Consider the following 26,840-nt stretch of genomic DNA (forward strand, 5'->3'; position numbering starts at 1 on the left):
GACTATAAGAATACCCATTCCTCACGAGAGAGAACCAACAGTCAAGGTCGCGGGCATTCATTCTGTCTGTCAACGTGATCCCGAATCAGACATTTCTTCCCCGCTGGCGCATGCCGACGTGCCATCGGCGGGCACCGCGGAGAGTCCATCATTTACCGAACACAAACGTCTGTTGCTGCTGTGCGCCGCTGGCAGAGACCCCAATTTAACAGAGATCTATGAAAACAAACAGTTGGGGAATCGACATCATCATACAGCCCCCTAAGGCACTGGTTCCCAAACAGTGGGTCGGGACCCATTTGTGGGTCGCGGACGAAATGTTATGGGTCCCTTTATTTTTTGTTTCCTACATATTATTATTATTCGATGAATAGACTTTTTTGATATATTTTTTCATGAATTAAAAACTAAATTCAATTATTTTTTAGTAATTTCAGAAAAAAAACTAAGAAATTCCATACATTTGAACACAAATGTTTAAGAAGTAGTGAAAATGGTTGATCTACAAGCCCGTACAAGCTTGCAGATCTGCTGTTTTCACTAGTTTGGGTCCCGTGCAAACATCTAATTTCTCCATTGGGTCACAGGCTAAAAAGTTTGGGAACCACTGCCCTAGGGGATGCTTATCTCTGGAATCTGGGGGGCGGCGGCTGCTGGTGACTGTGCAGCACTGACCAAAAGACGAGGAGCGCAACCGTTTTTCCCACCCTCCTCCCCCTCCCCCATGGCAGTGACTGTTGCCAAACGGACAAGCTACTAGAACAACACGTATTACTTCCTATTCCTTTGTACTGTGTTTAAAATCAACTTCCTCCGAGTCTGACCTTGTGTGGCTGTGTGCGCATTTTAAGCAGGCGAGTTAAAGAGAAGAGATGGTAGCGGAGCCTACATTGAGTGGATTCCTTTGACACAGTGACAGTAGCTTGGAACCTGCAAAAGGGCTGACTCTTAAGCAGAACAACTTTAAAGTAACTCAGAAACACAAAAGGTGTCAGTCAGTTACAAAAAATAAAAAATAAAATGAAAAGGAGTACGGAATGAGGATATCTTATTTCAGATGCTTGCATCAGGCTATGCAATGCCAACCCAGATCCGTATTCCACCCAGTAAAAACACTGTCCGTTATAGCAGTGGTTCTCAGGCTGTGACCATCATCATTTTAACCATGACACTTTGTATAACACGGTTATAATGTGAAAATAGCAGATCTACATGCTCACAACGCCTCGCGGTGCGAGGCGTTGTGAGCATGTAGATCTGCTATTTTCACAATTTCTGCCTCTAATATTTGATAATTTGGCCAATGTTTAATTTGTCATTTTAGAGGTATTAAAAAGTCCTTAAATTGTCACTTTAGAAATGTGCAGATAACCTCTATAAACTTAAACTTTATGTTGGTTTGTTTACTGTTGAGTGAGAAAACAATATTTCACATTAAGTTAATCATCTGGGGACCCCCCGGTCCCGACCCACAGGTTGAGAACCACTGCGTTATAGAAGAGTCAGTGGCGGAACTTGAACTAACCGCTGCTGATAAAGATCTATAAAAGACACTGCATCACTTCAGCCAGTAGCCATAAAGACGTCGGCAAAAAGCCAGCGAGCGTGAGATGACAACAAACGCTGCCCTTTGAGAGCATCCTCTAAAAGGCCTGTGTCAGATCACATCCCACTTCAATCACGCTCCCCCCAGGAGCTGAACTGAGGTCAGTTTGGTGCCGTTCCTCTAATCCAAGTAAAGGGCAACATGTCTGAAGGAGAACTGCTGGGTAAGCCACTTGCTTTCTCGCCTCACTCATGGCGGTGTTGTTCAGCCGAGTGCCCTTGAGGGCGTCATGAAATCTAGCCACGGGTCCTTTTTCACTCATGCACGCCACAGACCAGACCCACCCTTTCTGTAAAAATGCATCAAACTGTGACAAGTGCAGGGTTATATCAGCTGGAGTGACAATTCGACCTACAGCACCTCTTGGTCACTGACACTTCCGCTGACCCACGGTCTGCTTTCTGCGGGAACTACTTGACATTGAGACGAGAAGACAGGTGGGGTTCAGAGAGAATAAATGATACGTAGCCTGCGAAGTTAGTTCAGGCAGGTGTACTCGAGAGGGTACATTGCATTGCAGTTGTATAAGGACACTAATACACACTATTATGCCAGACCCTACGTCATTGGCCGACGTGGCAGTCAGCTGATCAATTGCCAACTACTTAAGCCCGCCCAGTCGGTCATTCTCCCTGCTGCTCTTGCCCGGACGGTTGCTTGTGTTTGCTTGCCCCCACCGCCTCCCCAGCACCACCAGTAGGCTCTGCTAATTCTGTTCCCTTCCCCATGGGGGAGGGGGGGTTGTTTTATATATCTATTATCTCCCTGCTCATTATGGTTAATGATGTTCTTCTTCTGTGCTGCTTGCTGCTGAGCAGGGAGGAAGCTTAGCAGAGCCAAACGCCAAATTAAATGTGACATACACACTTGTATACTCATTACTAATAAACATAAATATTGTTCAATATATCGTGAGTTACCTGACTGAACTTGAATGTTTTTTTCAATTCAGAACCAGTGCCCAATGCATGAAAGAAGCAGTCATGGTTTTATTTTTACTTTAGCTACCGTTGGCTGTCACGGAGCATGCAATGCTAATTTAATGGTTCAGTTAATGGTGTGCTGCTGTGCTGTGTGGGGTGATCATTATGCAAGCTATGTTACTCCTTGGGGAACCCAAAACACATGTCAGAAATAGAAGCCGACACCCACGACAACCACCTTAGATGAACCATCCTAAATCTTCACAGATTAAAACAACTTTAACATCAAGCACAGCAACCCCCCTGAGCTCAGAAATAATTAATGGCACCAAATGCACCCAGTTACACAAATGTGTGTGCATGCGCGAAGATGGGTAAAAATACAAATCTGTCTACAAATTAAATCGCAGCTACTGTAAATATACATGATAAATATATAATATAATGGGTTCATCACACACAAGGTGTGTGCAGTGAATTATTTGGATTCATGATTAGCTATGATCCAAATACGATTTCCGGCTTTTATCAGCATCCTGAAAGGAATATATCACAATTTGATTAAATACTGTATATATTGAGTTACAAATATAAATAAAGGGTTTCCTTTAACCAATACAGGAACAAACTGTTAGTAATTTAACACGTGAAAAGAGGTTTTCCCATTATGTCTTACTCTTGCAGGCCAGTATGAATTCAAATTTGATTATGTTATATATAAGGGCACCAGAGGTTAATGCACAGTAGTGACTAGATAATGTTGTTTAAAAAGGACATCCTGTACCATCTGCTCTTAATAACAACTAAGCTACATCATTATACACATTCCACACTGGTCCGGCCGGGCGGAGAACAAAATGATCCAATCCAACTGGCAGGATCAGTGTCCCAGTTTGTTTTATCACTGCATAGTTCCCCCAGACAATTACCAGTATTAGGCTAATCGACTAATACTATAATATACAACAACAAAAAAACGTTCTTTGCATATTAGCATTTGTACGAAAATACTTTTTCCAAAGGCAGTTCAACACATGTTTCAAATCACGTAAGGGTCATTTCTGTCTGCTGGCAGGCCAATTTGCTTCTGTACTTTTTGACACGTTTCTCAACTTCTACCTCGTGTAGAAAGAGGAAAAGTGGCAAAGATGCCACATTGATCAGATCACACACGAGGCATGTGCAACAAGCCATGAACACAGAGTCAGATTAACTCTCAAATACCTGGAACGCGCCCGAGTCACGTTGGATTTTAACCACTTTAACCATTATTGTATGCTTTAACTTTAGAAAAATAGCAGATATACAAGCTCACAGCGCGAGCTTGTAGATCTGCTATTTTTGAAAAATCGTGAAAATGTGTGCAAGTCTTTGAATATCTTTGACCCGATCTTTGACCCAACTTCTAAATCCTTCCTCTAAATCAGTGGTTCTCAAACTTTTTCATGTCAAGGACCCGCAAAATTACAGGTATTTAGCCACGGACCCCCATCTCAAAATATGTTGTTCCAGGGACCCCCCAGAAGCAAATATTTGAATTACAAATGTTCGCTTTTAAATAGATATATTCAAAGACTTGCAAAGAAAAATCATGATTTTTCAAAAAATAGCAGATCTACAAGCTCGCAGCGCGGCACTCGGTGCCGCGCTGTGAGCTTGTATATCTGCTATTTTTCAACAGTTAAAGCAGTCAATAATCCTAGGCCCTAAATGAGTTAATATGGACAAATTGAACCGAGGTATAGGCAGGGGAGAAGCAAGGAATAAAGCCTGCCCTGAAGGAAAAGAGCCACGGAGACCTGAGCACAACGGCGCTCTTGTTCCCCAGGCTACAGCGCAGGCAACAGTGCACAGTCCCAGCAGGGACGTGCTGGGCCCCTGATTCAGCCCGGGAAAAAGAGTTGGAGAGGCCCTCATTGCGCGCTATAGAGAGAGATCTCTCTCTATAGCGCTGCTGCTACTCAAAGATTTGTAGGTGGGCCAATTTAATTACATGAGTTATATTTCGTCGTTATCGGGTGGAAACCTTGTATGTCCAAAACCGTTTGTTTTGTATTTATCATTTTAAAAATGATTTAAACTAGTGAAAACAGCCGATCTACAAGCACACAACGCCTCGCACCGCGAGGCGTTGTGTGCTTGTAGATCTGCTGTTTTCACTACTTTTGTGCAAACAGTTTAATCTTTACTTTTGTGCAAACAGTTTAATTTTTTCCTAATGGCCGGCCTGGACCGGCCAGGAATGAACCGGCCGTTCGGGAGTTGTCCCGCTTTTCCCAATGACCAGCACGTCCCTGAGTCCGAGAACCCTGCCACAGGTTTGGCAGGCATGCAAGCCACTAAGGAGAAATTAGGATTAGGCGGTGGACTCATAGCTCTCAGAAATGTAGGCTGCTTGTGACTTCCATTAATTGTGTTCAAACTTGTTTGTGCGTGGCATGCAAAGAAGTGGAGATGTAAAATAGTCTACTGTACTGACTGAGGGAGGAGCCCAGCTGACTGTGAGGACACCCAAAACACACTACCTAGTACCTAAAAAGGGTATAAATAGGTCAGGGAAATAGGCCAGGTAACAAATTACAACACAGTAGGGCTGCAACAAAAGGATGTTGACATTTTTTTATTTAAAAAAGAAAATTGGTTTGGTGATGTTCTATACTGTCACAAATAGCTTTGTTTGCATTCGTTTACAAGCTGGAAAAGAGCCAGCCGAGTGGTCTTGCCGTACAATGTCAATGAGGAGCATAGTTTGAATGATCGATTTCTGTCAATAGATACATTATTTTTGATGTCTTGCATATCTTTGGTAGCCTAGTTCCAGACCCTGAATCGCTAGCCACACACCCCTTTAAATTTTTGTTTTGGCGATTCAGGGGTCTAGAATTGCTCTCATTGAAGAGGCTTTCCTCGTTCGAAAATCCGTACGCCGAATCAGCGTTGTGAATCAGTGTCTAGTGATCAGCGTGGGTGGGGATTTCCCAGAACTCATGTGCAATTCGCCGCCGCCGGACGAGACCGCACACCTCGCGTCGCGGTAAAATGCGGTAAAATGCTATTGTATCGATCTTGCTATGAAACATCAGTAGCAGACATGTTATGTTGTGTTTGATTACTAATTCGTTGTGCTCCTATTCCTGCTGTTTCTTTGGTCAGCAAGTAGCACTAGCAAGCAACAGGCTAGCCACTAGCCAGCCACACATAACACTGCGTCATCTGCTTTGCTACTGTTGTGTTAGTCAGACGGTGAACCAATCGCAGAAGACTGCCTCTTTGGCAACGCCCATCCCAGAAATCGCCCTGGGTGGTAGCAACTTCAGACTGAATAATGGAGTGAAACGAAATGTCAATTCAGGCTGAGTGTCAGGCTAGGACTTTGGAGTTACAGTACATCATGGCAAGGTAACTAAACAACCCAAACCTCCGCCAAAGTGGTCTTGCCCTTTAAACATAATGTGATAAGTCATTGAATAGCACCTTGTGTTCCATCTGGGAACAAGGGGTGTCAAGCAGAGACATCCCACTTAACTCATTGACTGCCAAGGCACGAGTTTCACGAGTTATTACAGTACTCCCAGGCTGCCACAGCCCGAGTTTCCCGAGTTGGAAGACATTTAAAAAAAAAAAAAAAAAAAAAAAAATCAAAACATTTTTTTATAAAAAAAATTCTAAAAATGCCTCAAATGTATTAGGCATGATCGCAATTGCGAAATTGCATGTTTAGCCCCATAACAAACACATCTTTCAAAATGTCAAAAATGGCTGTTTTGTCTGACTTTGAAGGCTTGTATCTCATGAATGCCTGAACGGATTTCCAAGCGGATTTTTTTGTTTGAAAGCTGTTAAAAAGTACTACACATATGGTGCATGATCTAGGCATGGGCGTGCACGATCCGTGCACTAAACATTGATCCGTGCACTAGAAATTTAGGAAGGTGGCAGTGTTTGTTTTGTCTGACTTTGAAGGCTTCTATCTCATGAATGCCTGAACGGATTTCCAAGCGGATTTTTTTGTTTGAAAGCTGTTAAAAAGTACTACACATATGGTGCATATATGGTGCATGGGCGTGCACGATCCGTGCACTAAAAATTGATCCGTGCACTAGAAATTTAGGAACGTGGCATCCTGGTACTTGGCGGCCATCTTGAAAAGGGCATTCAATGAGTTAAGAGCCTGACCGATACCAGATTTTTGTATTATGGATTTTGAAGACTTCTAACCACCGATTAGCGATGTTTGACAACGTGTCGCAAATGCGACACATTGTGAGCTTGCAGAAAATGTAGGTTATAATAATGACATGCCCAAAAAAGTGGAAATAAAATCGGGACACATCGGTTGCATTGTTGCCTATATACCAATGTTGTCAAATACTAAATGAATATACTGATATACTGGTCTGGCTGTACTTTCAAAGCACCTGTCAGCCAGTATGGGATTGGTAGGCTTGTGATGAACTGGTTGAATACTGGAGCATACAAACACTAGCTGAAACAACTGAGTGTCCCTATAAAAGGCAACATTATCCGTGATCCAGGAGTAGCAATCGATCTCTGCGGCGCTCGAATGTGGCAGCAGCTTACAGCTGTATACGGCCTGACGGAAGCAAAATTGCACACAAAAGCGGAGCAGCGGGTAATAGAAAGGCACAGCTGAGAGTACTCATGTGTCTCCCAGAGAGAATGTAAAACAAGAGGCATCACCAAACAAATGACACCGTAAAATCTCTTGATTCTGCGCCTGGGAGCTAAACATACCGGCAGGTGTGAGGGCACCACCTGGAAAACGACAAGATAGACAAGACAGCAGGAAGCGAGAGGTGCAGCAAACAATCAGTCTGTTGAACGAACGGTGGCGCAGGGGGCGTCCGCTTCTGCGACGCAAACAGATGAAGAGACGGCATGGAACCCACAGACAGAATAAGAGCATATGGGGCCACCCGGGGCGACAAAGAGGCTAACAACTTGAAGTCGTTTTTACCCGTGGCTCTTGGTAGACACACATACCGACGTCTATCACATTAACCCAACGCTTTTTTTTTTTGACTCAAGTGTCACTGTCCCACATACCATTTGGATCTGTGGGAGTCAAACAGAGGGTGCATTTCATGCTGAAGAACAGTAATTCATGCAAAGATCCATCTCTTTTGGCCTCCGTTTGTGTTTATTTTTGAGTTGCACTCGTAAACATTTGTTTGCTCATTTGGGGCCCTAATTTTAGCGCAGTGCGAGGCATTGCTGAAAAGAGACAGAATAGCGCACACATACAGCGGCAGCCACAGGATGTCTCAAAATACACAAGGTTCACCGCATACTGGGCTGTCTGAGAAAGAGAAGATGGAGTTTAGAGACAGAGAGACAGACTGGGGACCGAAAACCTTCTCTCAGTCTATCCATATCCCCATAAAAAGGATAGGCTAATCCTTCTGGTCAAATTAAATTAACCTACCAATAGCCTAGTACTTAGTAATTTTATAATGATGACTTCCACCGGTTGTAAAATCTGATGTAGCTTATCCAGTTAAACCCTATACACTTAGTTCACTTGGGTCCCTCAGGGATCTGTGTGGTCTGAATCTTTTCCCCCTACACCACACCTCTTCTCTGATAAAATAGCAGTCTACAAGCCCTCAACATGTTGCTTTGTGAGCTTGTAGGTCTGCTATTTTCACTGTAATGTTGGTCCCAGAATAGCAATGCAAGTGTTCATTATGGTTAACAGGAGAGGCAGGAGGACAATGTTCTGTCTGAGCTCACATGATGGCTCTGGGGAAATTGATACAGAAGCAGTCCAGACTCCAGGCACAAACTATGCACTGTATCTGGTAGGTAAACAAGCCCAAATTGAATACAATAACAAAGATGACTTGAACAGAGCATACAGAAGGAGGAGGGAAGACAAACAGGGACGAGGTGGTAGCAGAGTGAGAAGGAGTGGGAGACAGTGAGATGGAATGAGTGCGAGACGGGATAGAGATAGAGGCAGACAGATGTGGGCTAAGAGACGGTGCGTGTTGAGACATTGCATGGGGGAACGCGTGTGGGCGGCAGACTTCCTGTGAATTGGTGTAAGCATGAGCAAGCTAGTCTTATCTAGAAATATAGGCCTAGTGAGACCGACCACAGGGTGACGCGCGTATCCTGGATTGACAAGCGGGCAAACACGTTGTGAAATGAAATGACAGTGTGAATCAGAGGTCTTTTTTTTCTGGTCTTCTTAAGCCCTATTCTGGTTCGATGGGTTGATAGGCCACGACATGTTGCATCTCAGAGGCATGAGAACATTGATATCACCAAGACCCTGGACGCAATCCCATCAAGAGAGACAACTGGGAAATTCCAAAGCCAATATCAGCATGAGAAAAAAATGAAAAAAAGAACTCTGGGTCACAATATTATGCTCGTTTTTCTATCCCTCAAAGATTTTCCAGAGGAAGTAAGAAAAATGGATTTAAAATAAAATAATAATGTCGATTAAAGGTGTCAGTGTGAGATAAGCATTATAGCGTATGAGTGTTCTGCAAAAAAAATGCAAGAGAAGAGTGTTTTTTGGGGGGAAAGAACTTCTGGAAACAACATCACTGATATCAGTGGTCCGTAACACTGTGAAGAGTAGACTAAGATAGGCCTACTTAGCAGACATCAGTCAGAAATCCACTCTAAACAATGGCACAACTTTATCTGTTTGTTTAAAAATACAGAAAGAAAGAAAAAAAAGGAGATTCTTTGTTTTACGTTCCTGCTGACAGACCACAGCTGCGTAGGAGTACGTGGATAAAACATAAGAGGCCGTCTGCCGGAGGCGAGCATAATGATACGGAGAGCCTTGTGTGTGCTGCTCGTCTTGATGAGAGCAGCAGCTCTTTGTTGTGTGGAGTGTAGGAGAGGAGAACGTCTCTTTGCTGAAGAACAGTGCTCAACAGCTCTCCATCTTTACAAGCAAACTTTAAATGGAGGGGACTCAGCTGCCATAGCAACTAGCTCACGCACTGGCACATGCTCGGGGTGGACGCCGAGGCCTTCCGAGGCCAATAATGTTTCTATTTCCATTGCGGTAGCGAAATGATGGCTCATTTAAGAGCTAAGTCTCGAATCACTGGCAACAGCCAAATCAATTGTAAGGTTACAAAGAGTAACCGCACGCCTGGGGAACCAGCTCGATGGGAAGAAGCGCAACAATATACTGGCGAGTAAGTGGTAATCAGTATCACATTCTCGAGATAGTAAAACCTCACAGAGTTATCAAAAGAGTTAGGATTATCCCGAAACACTAATAGTTCAGCCAGTATTATACATTTGTTTTACTCAAGTCAGAATCTGTATCAACGGTGCAAAATGAGAAACGTACATCCCTGCTCCCCCTCCCTCCCCGTCTCAATGGGGCAGCACATAAGATGGAACTGCAGATAATTTTAAAAAGCCCTTTCATCACTCAGAGGTCAAAACTTCAGAATCTTCTCTTCTTGTGGAGTTGGTGCTCCACAGTCAAACTAAGGCTTTCATCCTTTTCACATGCATGTCAGCCATATGAGCCATACGTCTACGGCATAGCTGTGTCTAGACATGTCTCAGAAAAGGCTACTTGGAATGAATACCCTCCTCAAGGAAAAAACACCCATGAACAGGAGAGTCACCACTGATGACTAAGCAGCAGCTTGTCTTTTATATCAAGCCTGTGTGTTTGGTGTTTTATTAATTTTTGGTTTGGTGGGATGTGATAGCATACTTTCCCACAACCAGCTGTACCTATGATGACAACATCGTTATCAAACCATGTCTCTCCTTCAAGTCTCGACAATGACTAAATGCTATGCTATGACTCAAATTAACTACTTTAGGAACAATTAAAGATGTGGTCAAGCATAGCATTCTGTCAGGAACATCTCTCCAAATTCTCTGTCAAAGTAAGCTCCGTGAGCACCATCCCATTGACCATGCGCAGCGGGTTAAAGCCAGGGTTACGTTAGCGAACATAAAGCCTAATTAATGTTACAATACTCTGTGGTAATATGACAGCCTTGTGTGCGGAAAAAGAAAGAATCTACATATTAGGTCATAAGCTGGAACCTTGCATTCAATATTTGTATGTAAATTAAGATTTTGAGTTAAATATACATGCCCACACACTACATACCTCATGTATATACATATAACCTACCGTATATATGCATACATATTCTTATATACTGTACATGCATACACTCACAACGCCTCGTGACATGACACGTTGTGAGTTTGTAAATCGGCTGTATTCAGACATTTCTGAATAGGACTTAAGTGGTTAAAAGCAGTGCCAGTGGTAAAGGTGGCAAGGACTGAACGCTGGCTGATGCAGTGCAGGTGCCAGCTCATTCTCATTTCAATTGCCAACAAAGCATATGAATTGCAATCTTTGAGCAGAGCAGCATATATGCTGGTTCAGCCAGTTTACACTCAATCCCTTTTATTATATGCAGATTTATATGGATGGAAGATTTAAGTCTGGAACGGCATGTTGCAACAGTGTCTATACGGTGCAAAGAATGATTTATGGATATGCGATTAAGGGAACTTGGTGGAGAATGCGATAGGGAAGCAAAATATGATAAGCAAAATGAGACTGTGTCACACAAACATCACAGACTGGTGCAAGCAGAACAAACTATACCCATTTACAAAGAGCCTTAATGTGCGCACTGCGCAGTGCCAGGTGAACGGTCGGGCCTGAGGTCAGGGCTACAGGCACATCAATACACATGGAAGAATAGTTCTGACCTTGAGGACAGATCTACAATGACCATGATCACTGACACACTTGCACACACATCAGCTGCGATGTGTGTGGACAGAAATAACGGAGTTTCATTAGGGCAGCATTTTCTCTTAAGCTAACCTCAGTCTAATGCTTATAATAGCTTAAAAGCTGAAAATGTGTTCCGTCAAGAACAAAACAACAAGGGTTCCCAGTTAAAAACAGACAATGTTTAACCAACATACAATTTGCGATACCCAAAATTATGGCTCAAAAACTTGTTAAAGCCACTGATTTGAAACAATGCAGCTTAGAGAGCAGAAGTCTGGGATGAGGAATTTTGATTGTAGCTTGGAAGGACATCTTTCCTAAAGCAGACATTGGTATGGCTGAGAGGCAAACTTTCCTAGGGCCAGTCAATCTGCACACATTGATTTAGTGACAGAGAACCATTTTGAATGCATGGGATGCCAAGCAATGGAGTGCCTAGTAGACTTGTTTATACACATTTCTATTCTTGGTGCTCTATAGGGCTGCCTCTTTATTAGTCAATTAGTCGATTAATTGGTTGGTTTGGTCTTAGTTGGCCAAGTCTTTGTTTGTCAGTTAAATTCATTTCCTGCATTATTTACTGGAAAATGATCAGCGCATTTGGCATGTACCAGAGGGGTCCTTGCATTATTGCATGTAGAAAACAAAAATTTGATTGATGAGATAAACAAATCAAGTTGTCAACAAATCCTATGGCTAATGGCTATTAGTCGATAAAGATTTTCTTCAGTGGGGGACAGAACCCATAAGAAAATATCACTGGCCTGTGACAAGTCTTAAACTGCTGAACTGGGCGCCCGCTGGCCTAGTGGTCAAGGCGCAATGGCGCATACCACATACTAGGCTATGATGCCTGCTGGCGTCGCCGGTTCGATTCCCGATCCGGATGACCTTTGCCACATGTCATTCCCCATCTCTCTCCCCATTTCCTGTCAGTCTACTATCCTATCAAATAAAGGCATAAAAAGCCCAAAAACAAATCTTAAAAAAAAAACTGCTGAACTGACAGCATCTATCCTGGTGTCCATCCGGTACACACACAATCTCTTACCTCATAGGACCAGACGCACTGGACGCCGGCGAACCTCCGGACGCAGCGGCCCACCTCCACGTCCTCGTGGGTGGTGTACATCTCCTGGATGCACTCTCGGATGTGGGGGACCATGCGCTTCAGCACCTCGCGGCTCATGATCACCCCGGGCCCCCCCATGCAGAAGTTCTCGCCGGGCTCCAGGGCCAGCTTCCCCAGCTCGTCCCTGGCCCCCATGCCCGTCTGGCCCAGGAAGATGGCCTCGCTGCTGTTCAGGCTGCGCAGGAAGCTCTCCAGCCTGTCGCTCTTGATGTAGACGTCGTCGTCGGCCCTCATGAACCACTCGTACTTGTCCAGGTAGTGGTCGTGCATGTACTTGAGCATCATGAAGGACTTCTTCTGGGGCGGATACGAGTCGTCCACGTTCCTCAGGGCCACGATGGGGATGGGGATGGAGGTGTCCGAGCCCTCGCTGGAGAAGAACTCCACGCGCCCCGGAATGGTCTGAGCCCACGTCCTATAGAGACAGAACGGCGACATAGACAACGGGAGGAAATGGAAGTTAGATGCTTGATACCAACACCTAGGGCTGTCACAATGATTACATAATCGTCTAATCGCAATTATTTGACATAATCGTGATTATTTTTCATAATCGTCATAATCGTTTCCATGTTGAAAAATGGTCATATATTTAAAAGAAAAGTCAAAAAGTAGTGGAAATAGCAGATCTACAAGCTCACAACGCGTCGCGATGCGACGCGTTGTGAGCTTGTAGATCGGCTATTTCCACTATCAAGGTTCTTTTTCAAGTATATAGTTATGTGTCATATCTACCATGTGCAACTTCAAAGCCTACAAGCCAAACAGAAATGTAATTGTCAATGACAAAAACACAATTAAATCGTTAATCGCAATTATTTGAGTGACAATTAATCGTCATGTAAAATGTCATAATCGTGACAGCCCTACAAACACCAGAGACGGGCAAATACAGATTGGTCAATGCATGCATATTATATAGGCTAACTACATAACATTGAGACATAAAGACAATCTATTGGTCTCTCTAGCATTATTCTGCTCTTTTTGCCCAACATTTCCCAAAAGGAGATTCACTTCTGTGTAAAAACTTTCTGTCAACGCATCTCTCACACACATATGGTGTTTCATCTGTGATCATGTTTAACATAAGCCAGCAAAATCAAATAATGACTATAGCGTGCCCACAGCAATTTGTGCTGAATACCAATAAGTCTGCATGTGTGTGTGCATTGACAGAATATATATTTTTGTAACAGATGTTAAAGATCTGCACACTAAATATATAAGAGGGAGATCAAATAAAACTGTAATTGATGGTAAATACGTGTGTAATTCATTGCGTGCTCACAGCAACATGCTTTTTGCAGATGTGCAGTGCCAGTACACGCATGCTGTTCTTCCATAAAAAAGGCCAATACTGTATCTCCCACTCGTGACTCGAAGCGTGACAAAACAGCACTATTTGGATCTGCACGATCTTGGTACACAAGATTTTATTAAAGTCTATTTAAATTATCATTCAGTGCATGTTTTAGGTCACATGTGTCAAGATGATTATATATATATATATATATTATATAAAATACTGTACAGACACACAACTAGCACCATTCTTTTTCAAACAGAAACCAACTGGGTCATCTAGGCCAGTGGTTCTCAACCACATGATTATGGGAGAGTCCACACGTGACAGTGAAGTGACAATTTTAGGACTTTTAAGACCTTTTTAATCCCTAAAAACCATTACTGCATCAAAAGTAATCAACAAACTATACTATAAAACTGGTCAAACATTGGCCAAATTGTCAAATAATATAAGGAGGACAAAAATGGCGAAAATTGCTGATCTACAAGCTCACAGCGATTCCCGGTACGAGGCGTTGTGAGCTTGTAGATCTGCTATTTTCAAAAAATGTTTATCTGTGGAACAGAGTCAAACTGAATGTAATGCCTCAACTCCTACATTCCAAGTGCTCGTCAGGGTGGGGTGGGGGGAGGGGGGTCCCCAGTTCAAATATGAGTATCTTGGGGGTGTCGCGGCCTGAAAAAGGTTGAGAACTGTTGATCACTAGGCCTACTACTTAGGACTGTGTACCCAGAGCCTGGGGCTAATTCAATGAAAGCGCACAAGAGAAGGAGAGAGAAGTCACAACCAGTAAACACACTGCTGCACAAAGATCAATAGGGCTGTCTGCATCCTAGCCTTGGAGGACCTGGATGGCTTAGGCCTTGATCCAAGACTTAATCAAAGGGTTCTTACATTTCAAGGAGATAACTGGAGGGAATATTGCTATTTTAACTGTTTTCTGGTGTTAATGTACACAAATGGAATTTTAAGCGTCAACTGAGTTATATTTCCATATGCCGACTAAGAAGTAGGCTTAATCATACACACAGCGAATTACAATGTCAGTGATGTCATGTTTCATAGATACATGTCACAAGTGTGTTATCCTCAAATAAGCAATAAGGCGGTTAGATATGGAATAAAATGCAGTCCCTGCCTGAGGGATCTTTTCACCAATGTGGGTTAGGATAATACCCTCTACAAAAACACAGGTATTGACTTGACAGTTGAATTAACACCATAATTTGTCAAGACTCCAAATGTATCTCCAAATACAAGAGCCAGGGTGTCGACAGACAGAGAGTGTCTGTCTATGCACCTGAAGCATCTTCCCTGATGTAATCATCTGGTATGGCAGGCTACTATCATCACTGATGTGTTGTTGTACCCAAAAGCTTGACGTGATGATTCACTCACTGTTTGGTACAATGTTGCTTTAAAACAAAGTGCTGTGAGTGGAATGTGGATACAGTAGTCTGACTGGCGATTGCTCCTTTAACGCAATTTCCACGCCAGCAGAAAATTAGAGAGCAAGCTATATAATGAGGGCTGAAATTACAGTTACACAGCTATAGGGAGGAGGACAGCACTCAACTGACGTGTACAGAAAGCACACTGAGATTTATAGAGGAAAAGAAAAGGCAGCATTCCTTCATTGTCATGCCATGGGGTGGGACGCTCTGAAAATGTCATGTCACGGTTATTGTGACCTAAATAATTACGATTTATTATATTATCGCGATAAAAAAAAAAGTGGCATTTAAATACTCTTAAAATGCCACTTTTATTGACCACTTGAATACCCTGCATCCATATCTGGGTGACTGGATCGGAACGTTTGCCAAAAAATAGCAGATCTACAAGCTCACAACGCAGATTTGGTAGAGTGGAACAAAAGACAGTATCAAGTATGTTTACAGGTGTGTTTAACCAATTGTAGAGGGGTTAAGTGGATCAAAAGGTGAATTGATCCCAGCATATGACGAACTAAGGACAATTTCAAGATATATTACAATCTCCGCGATACGATTAGGTCGACTGTCTGCGAGCGTTTTTTTTAATCATGTAGTTAAACGATACTAACGATTATCGTCCCATCCCTACGTCGCACGTACACACACGCACGTACACACACACACGCACGTACACACACACACACACACACACACACACACACACACACACACACACACACACACACAAATGAAATCACCACACATACCTATGCGCGGCCACAGCTCGGTTGTTCAGGTACTTCTGGGCGGTCATGACACCGACGAACAGAAAATTGTTGGACCTCGACACGGGCTCCTTCTCCTCCGTGGCCGGCGAACCGTTATCCTGCGGCGGCCACAGCACCCCGGCGTAGTCCTTCCTCAGACCCCCGTTCAGCCCGCAGCCGGCTGGGTTGGCTTTGCGCTTCTGGCCGGCTTTCTTCAACTCGCTCGCCTTGGGCAGAATGAGCCTGGAAGCCAGCGTGAACCCGACGACCAGCCCCAGAAGAACACTAAACCATGCTCTTCGGCTTCGACCTGCCATTCCCATTACTTGAGCACAACTCCGATCCCCGTTGTCTGTTCTCGTCGGAGCCTCTCTGATGATAGTCTTTGGGGGGGGGATTAAAAAAAAGACTTGTCGTTTTCAATGCGTCTTCTTGTGTCCCTCCAGATGAAACCAGGGCTCACACTCTCTCATGGTAGGAAAGCGTTTTTCTCCTGCTGCCCGCTGCGTTGGTCTCGATCTGCTCCCAGCTGCATACGTAGCATCACAGCAGCCTCCATAAAGCCGCCACCTGAACCGCTCCTCTGCCGCCGATCCCTCTAATCGTCAAGCATTCTGCTGCGACACATCCAGTGGCCGAATCAAAGGCATTCGATCGCATTTATAGCTTCTCTGCCGCCGTGTACGCCGTCCCCCATTCTCTCCGTTATCTCGCCATTGTGAGAAACTGAGAATTGTCGAAGTGGCGACGAGAAAGAGAGGGCTGGCTGCCGACGGACGCACAGTGATTTGAGCCAATGGAGCCGCCGTAGAACTATCTGGGCTGTGAGTGGCTAGCGGTGTACATTGACAACATTGACGCACCCGTTATGAACGAACGTACTTGTTTTTTTTGGGCCATCAGTCTAGTCTAGAGCGCCGCTGTGTGACTATTGAGTGAAGGGCAAGCAAAAACTATGATTGCCGCAGATTGTGATGCAGTTTGCCTTGATCTGGCAATGGCAAATATGACCCCCGTTTTCAGTGGATTGATTGATTGATTGAAGACTTTATTAGAAGTTTGCATAGGAAAAGGTACAGTTTCATGACGGTACAGTTCACTGGTACAAGGTCTACTAAAAGGAGATCCATGAAAAGACTAAGCTTATTTCCACTGGAAACCATTGAAGTATCTCATATAAGGAAGAATGCCAAGAGCACGCAGAGTGAGTCCAATAAATGATACACGTAGCTCGTAGATTTGTAAGACTTTGTCGCCATCTAGTGGAATGTCTGATAACACCAACAGGTGTCAGTGAGTTGTATGTGAACAGTCACAGCTTGTCCGTGTGTATGTACAGTATTAGCTCCTTTCGGAACCCCTCACTTCCGAAAGGAGCTAGTACAGTATCTCTGTCTATAACGCCTGACACTGTGGTTCTATGGGTTTCTCGCTCTGACATCATTGTGGCAAACTCTGTTCTTGTTTTTCTTTTATCTTTTTCTTACTTCTCTGTAACTTTGTAAATAACCTTGTACTGCCTCTGGGCAACTGATTTCCCCCCTTGGGATAATAAAGGTATCTATCTATCTATCTATTGTGATGTCAGGGAAACCACTCTTAACAGAATGGGTTTGCCGCTCTGACATCACGCTCTGGCTTCACTGCGACGTCACACTAACTAAGAATCCCTTTTATGCCCATATATGGAGTTCCCTGATGTCATCAATATTAAGCCCATATCTAACAGGACTTCATATGGGAATGCCCATATATGGAGGCCACATCGGCCACATACCCCACTAACGGAGCCTGTTCTACAGGGCCATGTATGGGCATAAAAGGGTATGATGTCAGATGTCATCTAGGAATTTCACATAATGAATAACTGGGTAAGCATGTTTGGGCTCTCACAGCATATGTCCATTATACAGTACAGGGATCTCCATATATGGGTACCAGGGGTCTCCATATATGGGTAACTGGTTCGATATACAGCACTGGCCAGATGGCCAAGAACTGGCACGACCTCGCCCTTTAGGGTGAGGTTGCATGTCGCCCTAAGGCGTCTTACTTATTTGAATTACTTTAAAATTGAAATTATGATACATTTCACTATCACTTGAGGCAGCACACTAAGAGGATGTATATGTAGCATAAGAACGAATTACATGTTTTGTATTTTTGACGACTACAACCGAGTGGAATGGAATCATATACAGCACATCACTCCTTCTAGCGTAACATTTCTTTAATAAAAGAAACAAACCATGACATCTTGGAAGATTCCTGACAACCTGGGACATCATAAAACAGTGGAGTGACAAGGATTCATGGGCCCAAAGCAAGCCCACAGTATTATGCTGCATTCACACTACAGATATATAGTTGAACGTTTAGCTTGCTTGGTCAATGTTATCTCAATGGAAACCAGCTTTAAAGATACAGGACACACACAGAACGAAGGTTTGGAAGCTTTAAAGCTGGTTTCCATTGAGATTACATTGACCAAGCAAGCTAAACGTTCAACTATATATCTGCAGTGTGAATGCAGCTTTAGTCACCATAAATACATTTTAAGGCCAAGCATAAGTTCACAGGGCCCAACATTCATGTTAATGGGCTGAGGCCCGGCTGAAAACCAAGGACACTGACTTGAGATCTGTTAATATTAATATTTTACCCTCTACAGTCTACACAGGTGCCAGAGGTTATTATAGAGACAATGTCTAATAACATGTTGCTTATGGCTGCCATAGGTCTGGTCTCATTTTTTATTTACCTGTTCTTGTCTCACAGCAATACCTCCAAATTATGGCACAACAAACCTTCTTACAAAAACACACTGTAATTAAGTGTTGTTAATTGCAACTCTTGCTTCTGCACTCAATTCCCTGGGAGACATATTCAGAGAAGAGAGCAGACGGGCCTTACACAAATCATCAAATATAAATTGAAACAACATTCACATTGTTGTCACTACAACATCTTTATTGCATAAAAAGTGCATTACAATTTCCTTTCTTCCCTTGTATTTACAATGAGTCATAACAATAGAGCAATATGAAAATCTCAAACTATATTTGAAACGTATTCTTTTGTGCATTTAATTGTATTACCACCATTTACTACAAGATCACTGCAGTGAAAAGCAGAAGCAATCTGCCAATACCTACTGTAAGCTATGGTGGTACTGTACACCGCCACAAAGATAATAAAAAATATATTATAAAATAACACACAAACTCTGAAATTCATCAGCCAAACCCAGTGGTTAAGTTACCATTTACAGGAATGGCATCATTAGGAGCTTACAATTCCACAACGCCAACACAGTTACACTTGGCAATATCACAGACAATATTCTCTCTTTTTCCAACATTCTTTTTTGTTTTGTAGCATAATCAAAGGCCATATCATCAAGGCAGAAAATAACAATAACAGGGTTCCCACACATTTTTACCAATTAATTTCTCAAACTTTTCCAGAATATTTAACCCAATTTCCAGGACTATATAACAATAATTCAGCTCAATAACAGGTTGCTTAGTTACATCTATGCGCAATGCCCAAAGACATGTAGTGTATGCCAGTGGTTCTCAATCTTTTGAGGCCGTGACCCCCGAAATAATCATGTTTTAACTGACTAGCACCCTGACGAGCACTAAGAGTTGAGGAATTTTGTATGGGGCTTTTAAGCCGTGACATCATTTTGTAGTCAGACCTCCAAGCAGATTTATTGTCAATATCTGTCCCTCGCTATTTCAACAGATCCGAGACAAAAATAACGACTAAAGTATAATTCTACCACTTTCCTTTCAACAACAAAGAGAAGAAAAATTAGTAAATAGTAAAAATAGTAAAAAGATTCGCTTTTTTGGGGGACAAAAGTTCTCCTCTGCCTACAAAATGATGTCAGACTTAACAGCCCCATAACACGGTTCTATTGTGAAAATAGCCGACGCGAGGCGTTGTGAGCATGTTGATCGGCTATTTTCACAATTTCTGCCTCTAATATTCGACAATTTGGCCCATGTTTAATTTGTCATTTCAGAGGTATTAAAAAAATCAATAACCAAAGACAATGCATAGCTATTTTTTCCAGGACCCTTGATAAATTCCCAAACTTTTCCAGTACAGTACAAAATATTTCCAGGAATTTCATGACCGTGGGAACCCTGCAATAAACATTAGCAGTTTCAATTGGATGGTGGGTATTTAAAAAAATAATGTGTAGGCAACTGTGAAGGCAAGGTGATATTTGCCAGCTCCATTCAGTAGATCAGTGTGTTGTGGGCATTATATCATTTGGGTTAGAGTTGACCGGTCATAGTGACCAGTGTGCTCCAACCTCCTTTAACCTCATCCACCACCACCAGCAGATGGTCCTCTCCTCCCAGGTCTCCATGAAACAGACCCTCCTCCATCACCAGTCAGGGGGTTGTAGTCTAATAGATAAACAGGGCACAATGTATTAGTTAGTAGAACAAATAAATAATAAATATGTCTAAAACAGAATGATGGATGACCAACACAACATCCAAGGGTCAATTCCAGCTGGAGACCGGTTGTTTCCCCGTCTCTGTCTCGGTAGCGAGGAGTGGAATCGGAGCGGGTTGTTGCCAAAGTAAGTGTTTCATTTTGTATTTACACTACTACTGTGCTGTCTGCAGAGATGCGCTTGACACAAGAGGTCTCCCTTCGCCTCCCTTCTGCATCGCCCAGTGACTGGGGGGCGTGAACTTTGGCAATAACCTGCTCTGATTCCACTCCTCGCTCGTCTGTACTATCCCAAGTCTAAATAATGCATAAGGTGAGCCCATAGATATCACTCAAGTCAATTTTCAAGCTTTGCAAAAGGGTTGTACTGGTGAAGGAAACTCAAAATGCCATCTTTATATGAGCTACTCAAAATCTGTTAAGTCTAAAATATGCCTATGTGCCATAGAGAATAGGTTAACTCACTATTTAGGTAGGGCCAGGCAGTGACGAGCAAGAGGTGGCTCTTTCATGCTAAGGTATGTATGCTTATTCTCGTGTACTTCAAGAGGAATTGAAACTAAATGAGCCAACAATACGACAAAAAGTGTGCGGAGAAGTGAACATTATCTGTAATGGCCAGACACACTGCAAGTGTCAGACGCTCTAGTCACCCATTGCTTTTGCAGTGTGAACAAGCGGTTTAGCCTGACGTGTCAGTGACACTAACATCGATGGGACTTTCAGTGTGTCAGGGTCTGTCAGCCCGGTGTAGTTCCAGCTTTAGAAAAACAACACCACCAATGCAACTGGAAACAATTGTGTGCGCCAGATTGCTTTAACAAACCTGAATGAATTCACTACATACCAGTGCTCCTTAGAGACTTCTTGTCCGTCTTGGGTTTCAGCACTGTGGTTGAGGAGCTCGCCTCTTCAGTGTTCTGCCATGTTATACACAGGGAGATTCATTAGCGTGGTAATACATAGCTTTACATTTTAGATAACTTCAGTATTATTGAGCCTGGCTTACCTGAGTAGACTTTGCTTTGTAACTCTTTCCCTCTTGCATGCTGTCCCACATTTCTATTTTCTGCCTCCTTTTCTCCTCCTCTTGCTGTTTGGGGCACAAGAGGAAACCAAAACATTTTGTGGTGAGGTTCAAGGACAGTATTGGTGGTATGGCATGTTTAGACCATTGACTATGGCTCACGGTGTACTTGACATTACTGACAATCTTCCCAAGCATACCACATTATTTTATTTTTGTGCATGCCAACGGATTCCGTTCATTCCTATATGCAATGAAAATAAGATACTTGCTTGAGATAGGTAATTCAACACAAAATGTAATTTTGTGGTTATTTTTTTGTCAAAACAATAATTTTCAAGTGCAGCTTTATTTTTCAATTCCAGATGAAAATAGTACCTGGAGAAAAGCTTTTTTTTTTTTTTTTTTTTTTATGAAACGTCTAACATTCATAACCTATCAATTACACAATTATGTTTACCCAACATTTATTCTATTATCAAGTTAGATTTTGCACAATAAGGGTTATTTTATTAGTTTGTAATAATAATAATAAATGCATTTTCTATAGCGATTCATACCTGGTAATTGGTAAAGTATTGGAGAACCTTTTCCCCTAATTTTTCACATCGGTTTGTTATAGCGCCACCATATATTACTCCTACAAATATTTTCCATACATCATGTTAATTGGTATCTCTATAGGGCATACCAGTGGGCATGGTTTACTGGTGCCAAAAAGAAAATACAAAAATATTTATATAAATTATTTTAAGCATAGAATCAAGCCATCCAGGTCCGGATCCTGGTGAATCATGACCATAATACCTTTGATTCTATGGGGGGGGGGGGGGGGGGATATTTAATTGCATATATACTACAATAAATACCCTTTGTTTAGCGGTTTTGCATTTTTATTTTCACAGAATCAAAGGTTTTATGGTCATGATTCACCAGGATCCTGGATCAGGGGCGTCAATTGGGTATGGCAGGGGTATGCAGCTGCCATACCCTGGGTCCAGGGGGGGAAATAAAAGTTACTTTTAATGTAAAATTCATGGATAAACTCCATGAATGTCTCTTTGTCCATCTGTGCTGGTTATTATGTTGTTAAATAATTACAGTAAAATAACTACAAATGCAAAATGTAACAAAATGGTCAATTTAACAAGGTATTATTATTCTCCACACTTGTATTCTCCCCATCTTGACAAAATGGTATATTCCCATGTTCTGCAGGTCAGCTGCACAGGTGCAATGCATTATTGTTAATTGTGGCACGTTTACTAACATGCCAAGTTTAGCTGCAATCCAGCCCAAGAAACCATAGAAACCTGTGTAAAAAACTGACAAAACTCGTTCTTTTTTTTTTCAGACATTGTGAAAATAGCCGATCTACATGCTCACAACGCCTCGCAGCGCGAGAACAGAGCCAGGAACTCCGTCAACAGACCGCTCAGTTACACTGTGGTGTGGTGCACTGGTGTCTGTTTCCTGGTTCTCTCCTAGGATTAATAAGAGAAGGATATCACACTGGGCGTGTCCCAGCGTGGTGCCGGGGTATTGCACATGCGCAGTGTTAACAGGAACTGCCATGGTGGAGTGTTCCAGCAGAGGCACTAGATAAAAAAGATCATGATCCGTTCTCAGTAGAGCGAGGTGTGTGTTTGTTTTGTTCTCTCTCCACTCATCACCTAAACAGCTGCAGGTTTTCTTATATTTTCTGCATAGTGCTGTGTTTTATTTTTTTTAAAGGACCCCAATTGAAACAAGCCCAAGGCTCTTTGAAGGTGTTTATCCTTTTAGTTGACCTTGTACCAGCTGTTATGAAACTACCTTTTCCTATGTAAACTTCTAATAAAGTTTTAAATCAATCAATTGTGGGAAATAATTGGTCTTCAGAGGGATGCTTTTATATAATCCTGTACTTTGAAGTATATGTCAGTCTAACTTGTACTGTGTGCCGTACTTGTAGTCAGACTAATGTATGGTGCAAAAAATTCAACAGACGCACAATTTAATTTATTTATAAGCACTTACACAAAAATCAGTAAAACAGCAGTAGATGAGAATCCGATGGATTTCTATAACTTATATTCATTCAGGATATGCAACAATAAGCCTACTTGTTTTGTGGCATAAGAACATTTAATTTGAGCAAATAGCAAGTCCCCAGCAGGCACTTAAAGTAGGACAAAACAAACACTACCATTTAATGGTCACACGCCGCCATCTACTGAGCCAAAGTGTAGGAGCGGGCCAGATTGTACTGCACATGTGCCATACCCCGGTACCACGGCTGGGACACGCCCAGTGTGATATCCTTCTCTTATTAGTCCTAGGTTCTCTCTCTCCAACACAAGTCAGACAGTTCTTTAGATTTTAGGGTAGTTTCTTCGTATTTGGTGTTTTATCATATTAGTTTTTCAATGGTCGTTGACTCTTTCCGAGCCGAACGGCTGGAGAACGTAAAAAAAAAAACATGGATAAAAGCTCAGACAGCTTGTTTGTAAAATACTTTTTCCACCTGCAGTGCCTAGTTTTAATGGTTTCCTCCCCCCAAAACAACGGATAACCACGCCCCTTTTCATATTCAGAGGCGGGGTGTCTTGCTTGGTCAACATTTGTAGGAGTAAATACAAAACGTGTTTTACAAAAAACAGCCTCCTGGTGGCGCTATAACAGACTGAGGTGAAAAGTTTGGGGCAGAGGTTCTGCCCTGACCTCCATCCTTGCAGAGAAAAAAATAGACGGCTTATCGTGTAAAAAAAGAATCCTAAAAATTACCCGAATGCCCCCGCCCCCCAAATAAAAATCGCTAGAACGATAGAAAGCAATAAAAATAACCCCTGTTGTCCTTTAACTTGACAATTACTGACAATGTAACAATGACTATGGATAAAATATAAATAACTAACTCTTTCATTAGGCTGAAGACTATTGAAACACAGATTCACCTGTTGCTGTTTCTCTCTGAACAGTGCTGCTTTGGCATCAAGCTCATCTTGCATTCTCTTCCTGGCTGCTTCCAGGGCCTCTTGTCTTCTCACAACAGACACAGGATCTTTACAGGAAATGAAAATAGATATTCACTAACATATGATATGAGGGCGAGGCACACAAATGTTTCTGATGTTTTTGTGGTTCCAACTGTAACATTATCGCCTAAATGCATCTGGTCCTTTCGCCTGGCACTTTCGCCGTGGAGGAGAGTCTTTTCACCTACCCTGTCTGGCCGATTCGCCTACCCTCAATTCTGCTGTCAGACTGACTATGTTTGCATATTATCCCTTTGTCGTTTAAATATTATAGTGACAGGGGGCACGGTGGTGCAGTGGTTAGCACTTCGCCTCACAGCTAGAAGGTCCTGGGTTCGATTCCCGCCAGGGGAAGCTGTGGGCGCCGGGGGCGTGTTCCTCCACCGTGTCATCAGCACCCACACCCTAGGTGGGGTTGGCGATAGGGCCTTTCTGTGGTGAGTTTGCATGTTCTCCCCGTGTCTCCTTGGGCATAGGCCCTCACACAAAAACATGCAGTAGTCCTGGTTTCTATACTACCTCCACCTAGCCAGCCGGGTGCTCCCCAATGTCCCCTGGCGCGGCAGGGGGAGAGCGGAAACCAGGACTACAGGTTAGTTAGTCACCGGGTGAGAAAAATGGGTTGCAAAAACCGTGGGATAAAAAATATTAAAAAATATATATATATTATAGTGACAACATCTAATCTGCTATTTTCGTTCTGGAGTCCTGTGTGCTTTTTAAATGTTCTAGCCTCTAGGGTCCGTCTTTTTTATCCATTTTGCCTTAACTGTCCTTAAAACGTTAAGACGGGTGTCTTTAACTAGCCTAGTCTTTAACTAGGTAACGATGACATGCAGTGCAGTCTGTCTGCCTGCCACGCTGTGGGCAGGCAGACAGAATTTGGCACCAGAAACAGCCACGGAAAGTTTATGGTGAATCGGCCAGACAGGGTAGGTGAAAAGACTCTCCTCCACGGCTAAAGTGCTAGGCGAAAGGACCAAATGCATTAGGCAAATATGTTTTAGGCGAAAGTGCTGGTGACCAGTCCAACTGGTAGATGCTGTATCTGTAACAATGCAATTTGTAAGTTGAGTGTTTTGAAAAGGGCACTTACCTATAGTCTCTGGGGCTGAATTCCTGTGGCTTGCTCTCCTTTTGCTCAAGTACTGGATCAACAGGTACACAGCCACAGTAAATACCAGCAGGTGCCAGCCATACTCAGACAGGATTTCCCCCGCTGTGGATGAGAAATACAATAATAAATTCAACAGACAACTTGTACCACGTCCACTTAACAACAGCCACACAATCTCTGAATGATTTTCAAAGTAGCTCTGACTGACTGTAGCAAATTAGCTACAGATTTATCCAACCAGCCACAATCAGAATTAAACAGCATTTGGTCCAAATGCCTGTGTTGGAAAATAGCAGATCTACAAGCTCACAATACATTTTGAAAACTTAAAACGTGGCATTCTGCCTAACGAGTAAACGTTCTACTTTTAGTAATTACATTTTGATTCCAATACTTTCGTACTTTTACTTTTAAGAATATTTGCAGCATTGACACTTTAAAACATTGGAGTACTTTTTCCACCACTGTTCAACAGTTATTAAGAACGGAGCGGTTTAACATTACACTGTTAATAATAAGAAGAAATGAACTGATGCAACATAACATCGGGTTACACTTCCTGGTTTTCAGAAAAGTTAGCAGGCTAGCTGCGTCGATGCTACAGTAGCATGTCGCACCTGTCTATTATAAACCAAGAATAGCCGTCTACACATCCCATTATAAATGACTGAAAGCGTACTATTAATGTTAACAACAAATATATCAGAAAAACAATAATAAAATAGCACACAGCTAGCATGGCGTACCAAGTTGCTGTAGGAAAGTGAGGTCCTGGTTCTGCAGTGGTTTCGGAGCCCTCTGTTATGGGAGGCTGAGGATCACCATGCTCATCTACATCGACAATCTCCACGTCGTCCATTTCTGTCAGCCAACTGCTTCTTGTGTGTATTTCTCTCCGTTCGTTGGCTATACAGCCGTGTCGTCTTCTTCAGCCGTGTTTTTTATTTATCCGTGGTGACCGAGCGCTATCCGTCAACCAACCATCTTTGTTGACATCCTGTTCGGTTTCTGAAGGATGACGTGGTGGTCTCTGAGCTTTAGATACACCACCCGCGCCGTAACAAACACTGACAGCAGGGGGCGATAAAAGTGCCATAACACATTTACAGCTGGTCCGGAGGAAAAGCACTCATATTACTTGATGTTGATGCATTTAATTTGTCCGTTTTTTTTTTTTACACCTATACCTGAACAATATACCTGTGCATACAGTGTGTGTGTGTGTGTGTGTGTGTGTGTGTGTGGTGT

The 26,840-nt window shown here is 42.8% G+C and overlaps 2 protein-coding genes across 2 annotated transcripts in view; both read right to left on the bottom strand.

The window, feature by feature from the left end:
- The window catches only part of chsy1 (chondroitin sulfate synthase 1), a gene marked incomplete at its 3' end in the record, with an annotated part of 75,656 nt that extends 59,142 nt beyond the window's left edge, over positions 1–16,514 (bottom strand). The window contains exons 1-2 of the mRNA XM_080729263.1: positions 15,953–16,514; positions 12,360–12,855 (exon numbers count right to left, since the gene is read on the bottom strand). Coding sequence (XP_080585389.1) covers positions 12,360–12,855; positions 15,953–16,275 — 819 coding nt within the window. The 5' untranslated portion in view covers positions 16,276–16,514. The remainder of the gene's footprint in view (positions 1–12,359; positions 12,856–15,952) is intronic.
- A 2,387-nt stretch (positions 16,515–18,901) lies between these two features.
- On the bottom strand, positions 18,902–26,586 carry selenos (selenoprotein S). The gene is made up of 6 exons (XM_080729690.1): positions 26,339–26,586; positions 25,572–25,694; positions 24,395–24,501; positions 21,441–21,524; positions 21,279–21,351; positions 18,902–20,379 (listed from the first exon to the last, which is right to left on the bottom strand). The coding sequence occupies exons 3-6, from the start codon at positions 24,446–24,448 to the stop codon at positions 20,294–20,296; spliced, it is 297 nt and encodes a 98-aa protein (XP_080585816.1). The 5' UTR covers positions 24,449–24,501; positions 25,572–25,694; positions 26,339–26,586; the 3' UTR covers positions 18,902–20,293.
- Positions 26,587–26,840: the final 254 nt, after the last annotated feature.

Source organism: Nannobrachium achirus (genome assembly GCF_963921795.1).
Source record: "Nannobrachium achirus genome assembly, chromosome: 7".
Classification (NCBI taxonomy): domain Eukaryota; kingdom Metazoa; phylum Chordata; class Actinopteri; order Myctophiformes; family Myctophidae; genus Nannobrachium; species Nannobrachium achirus.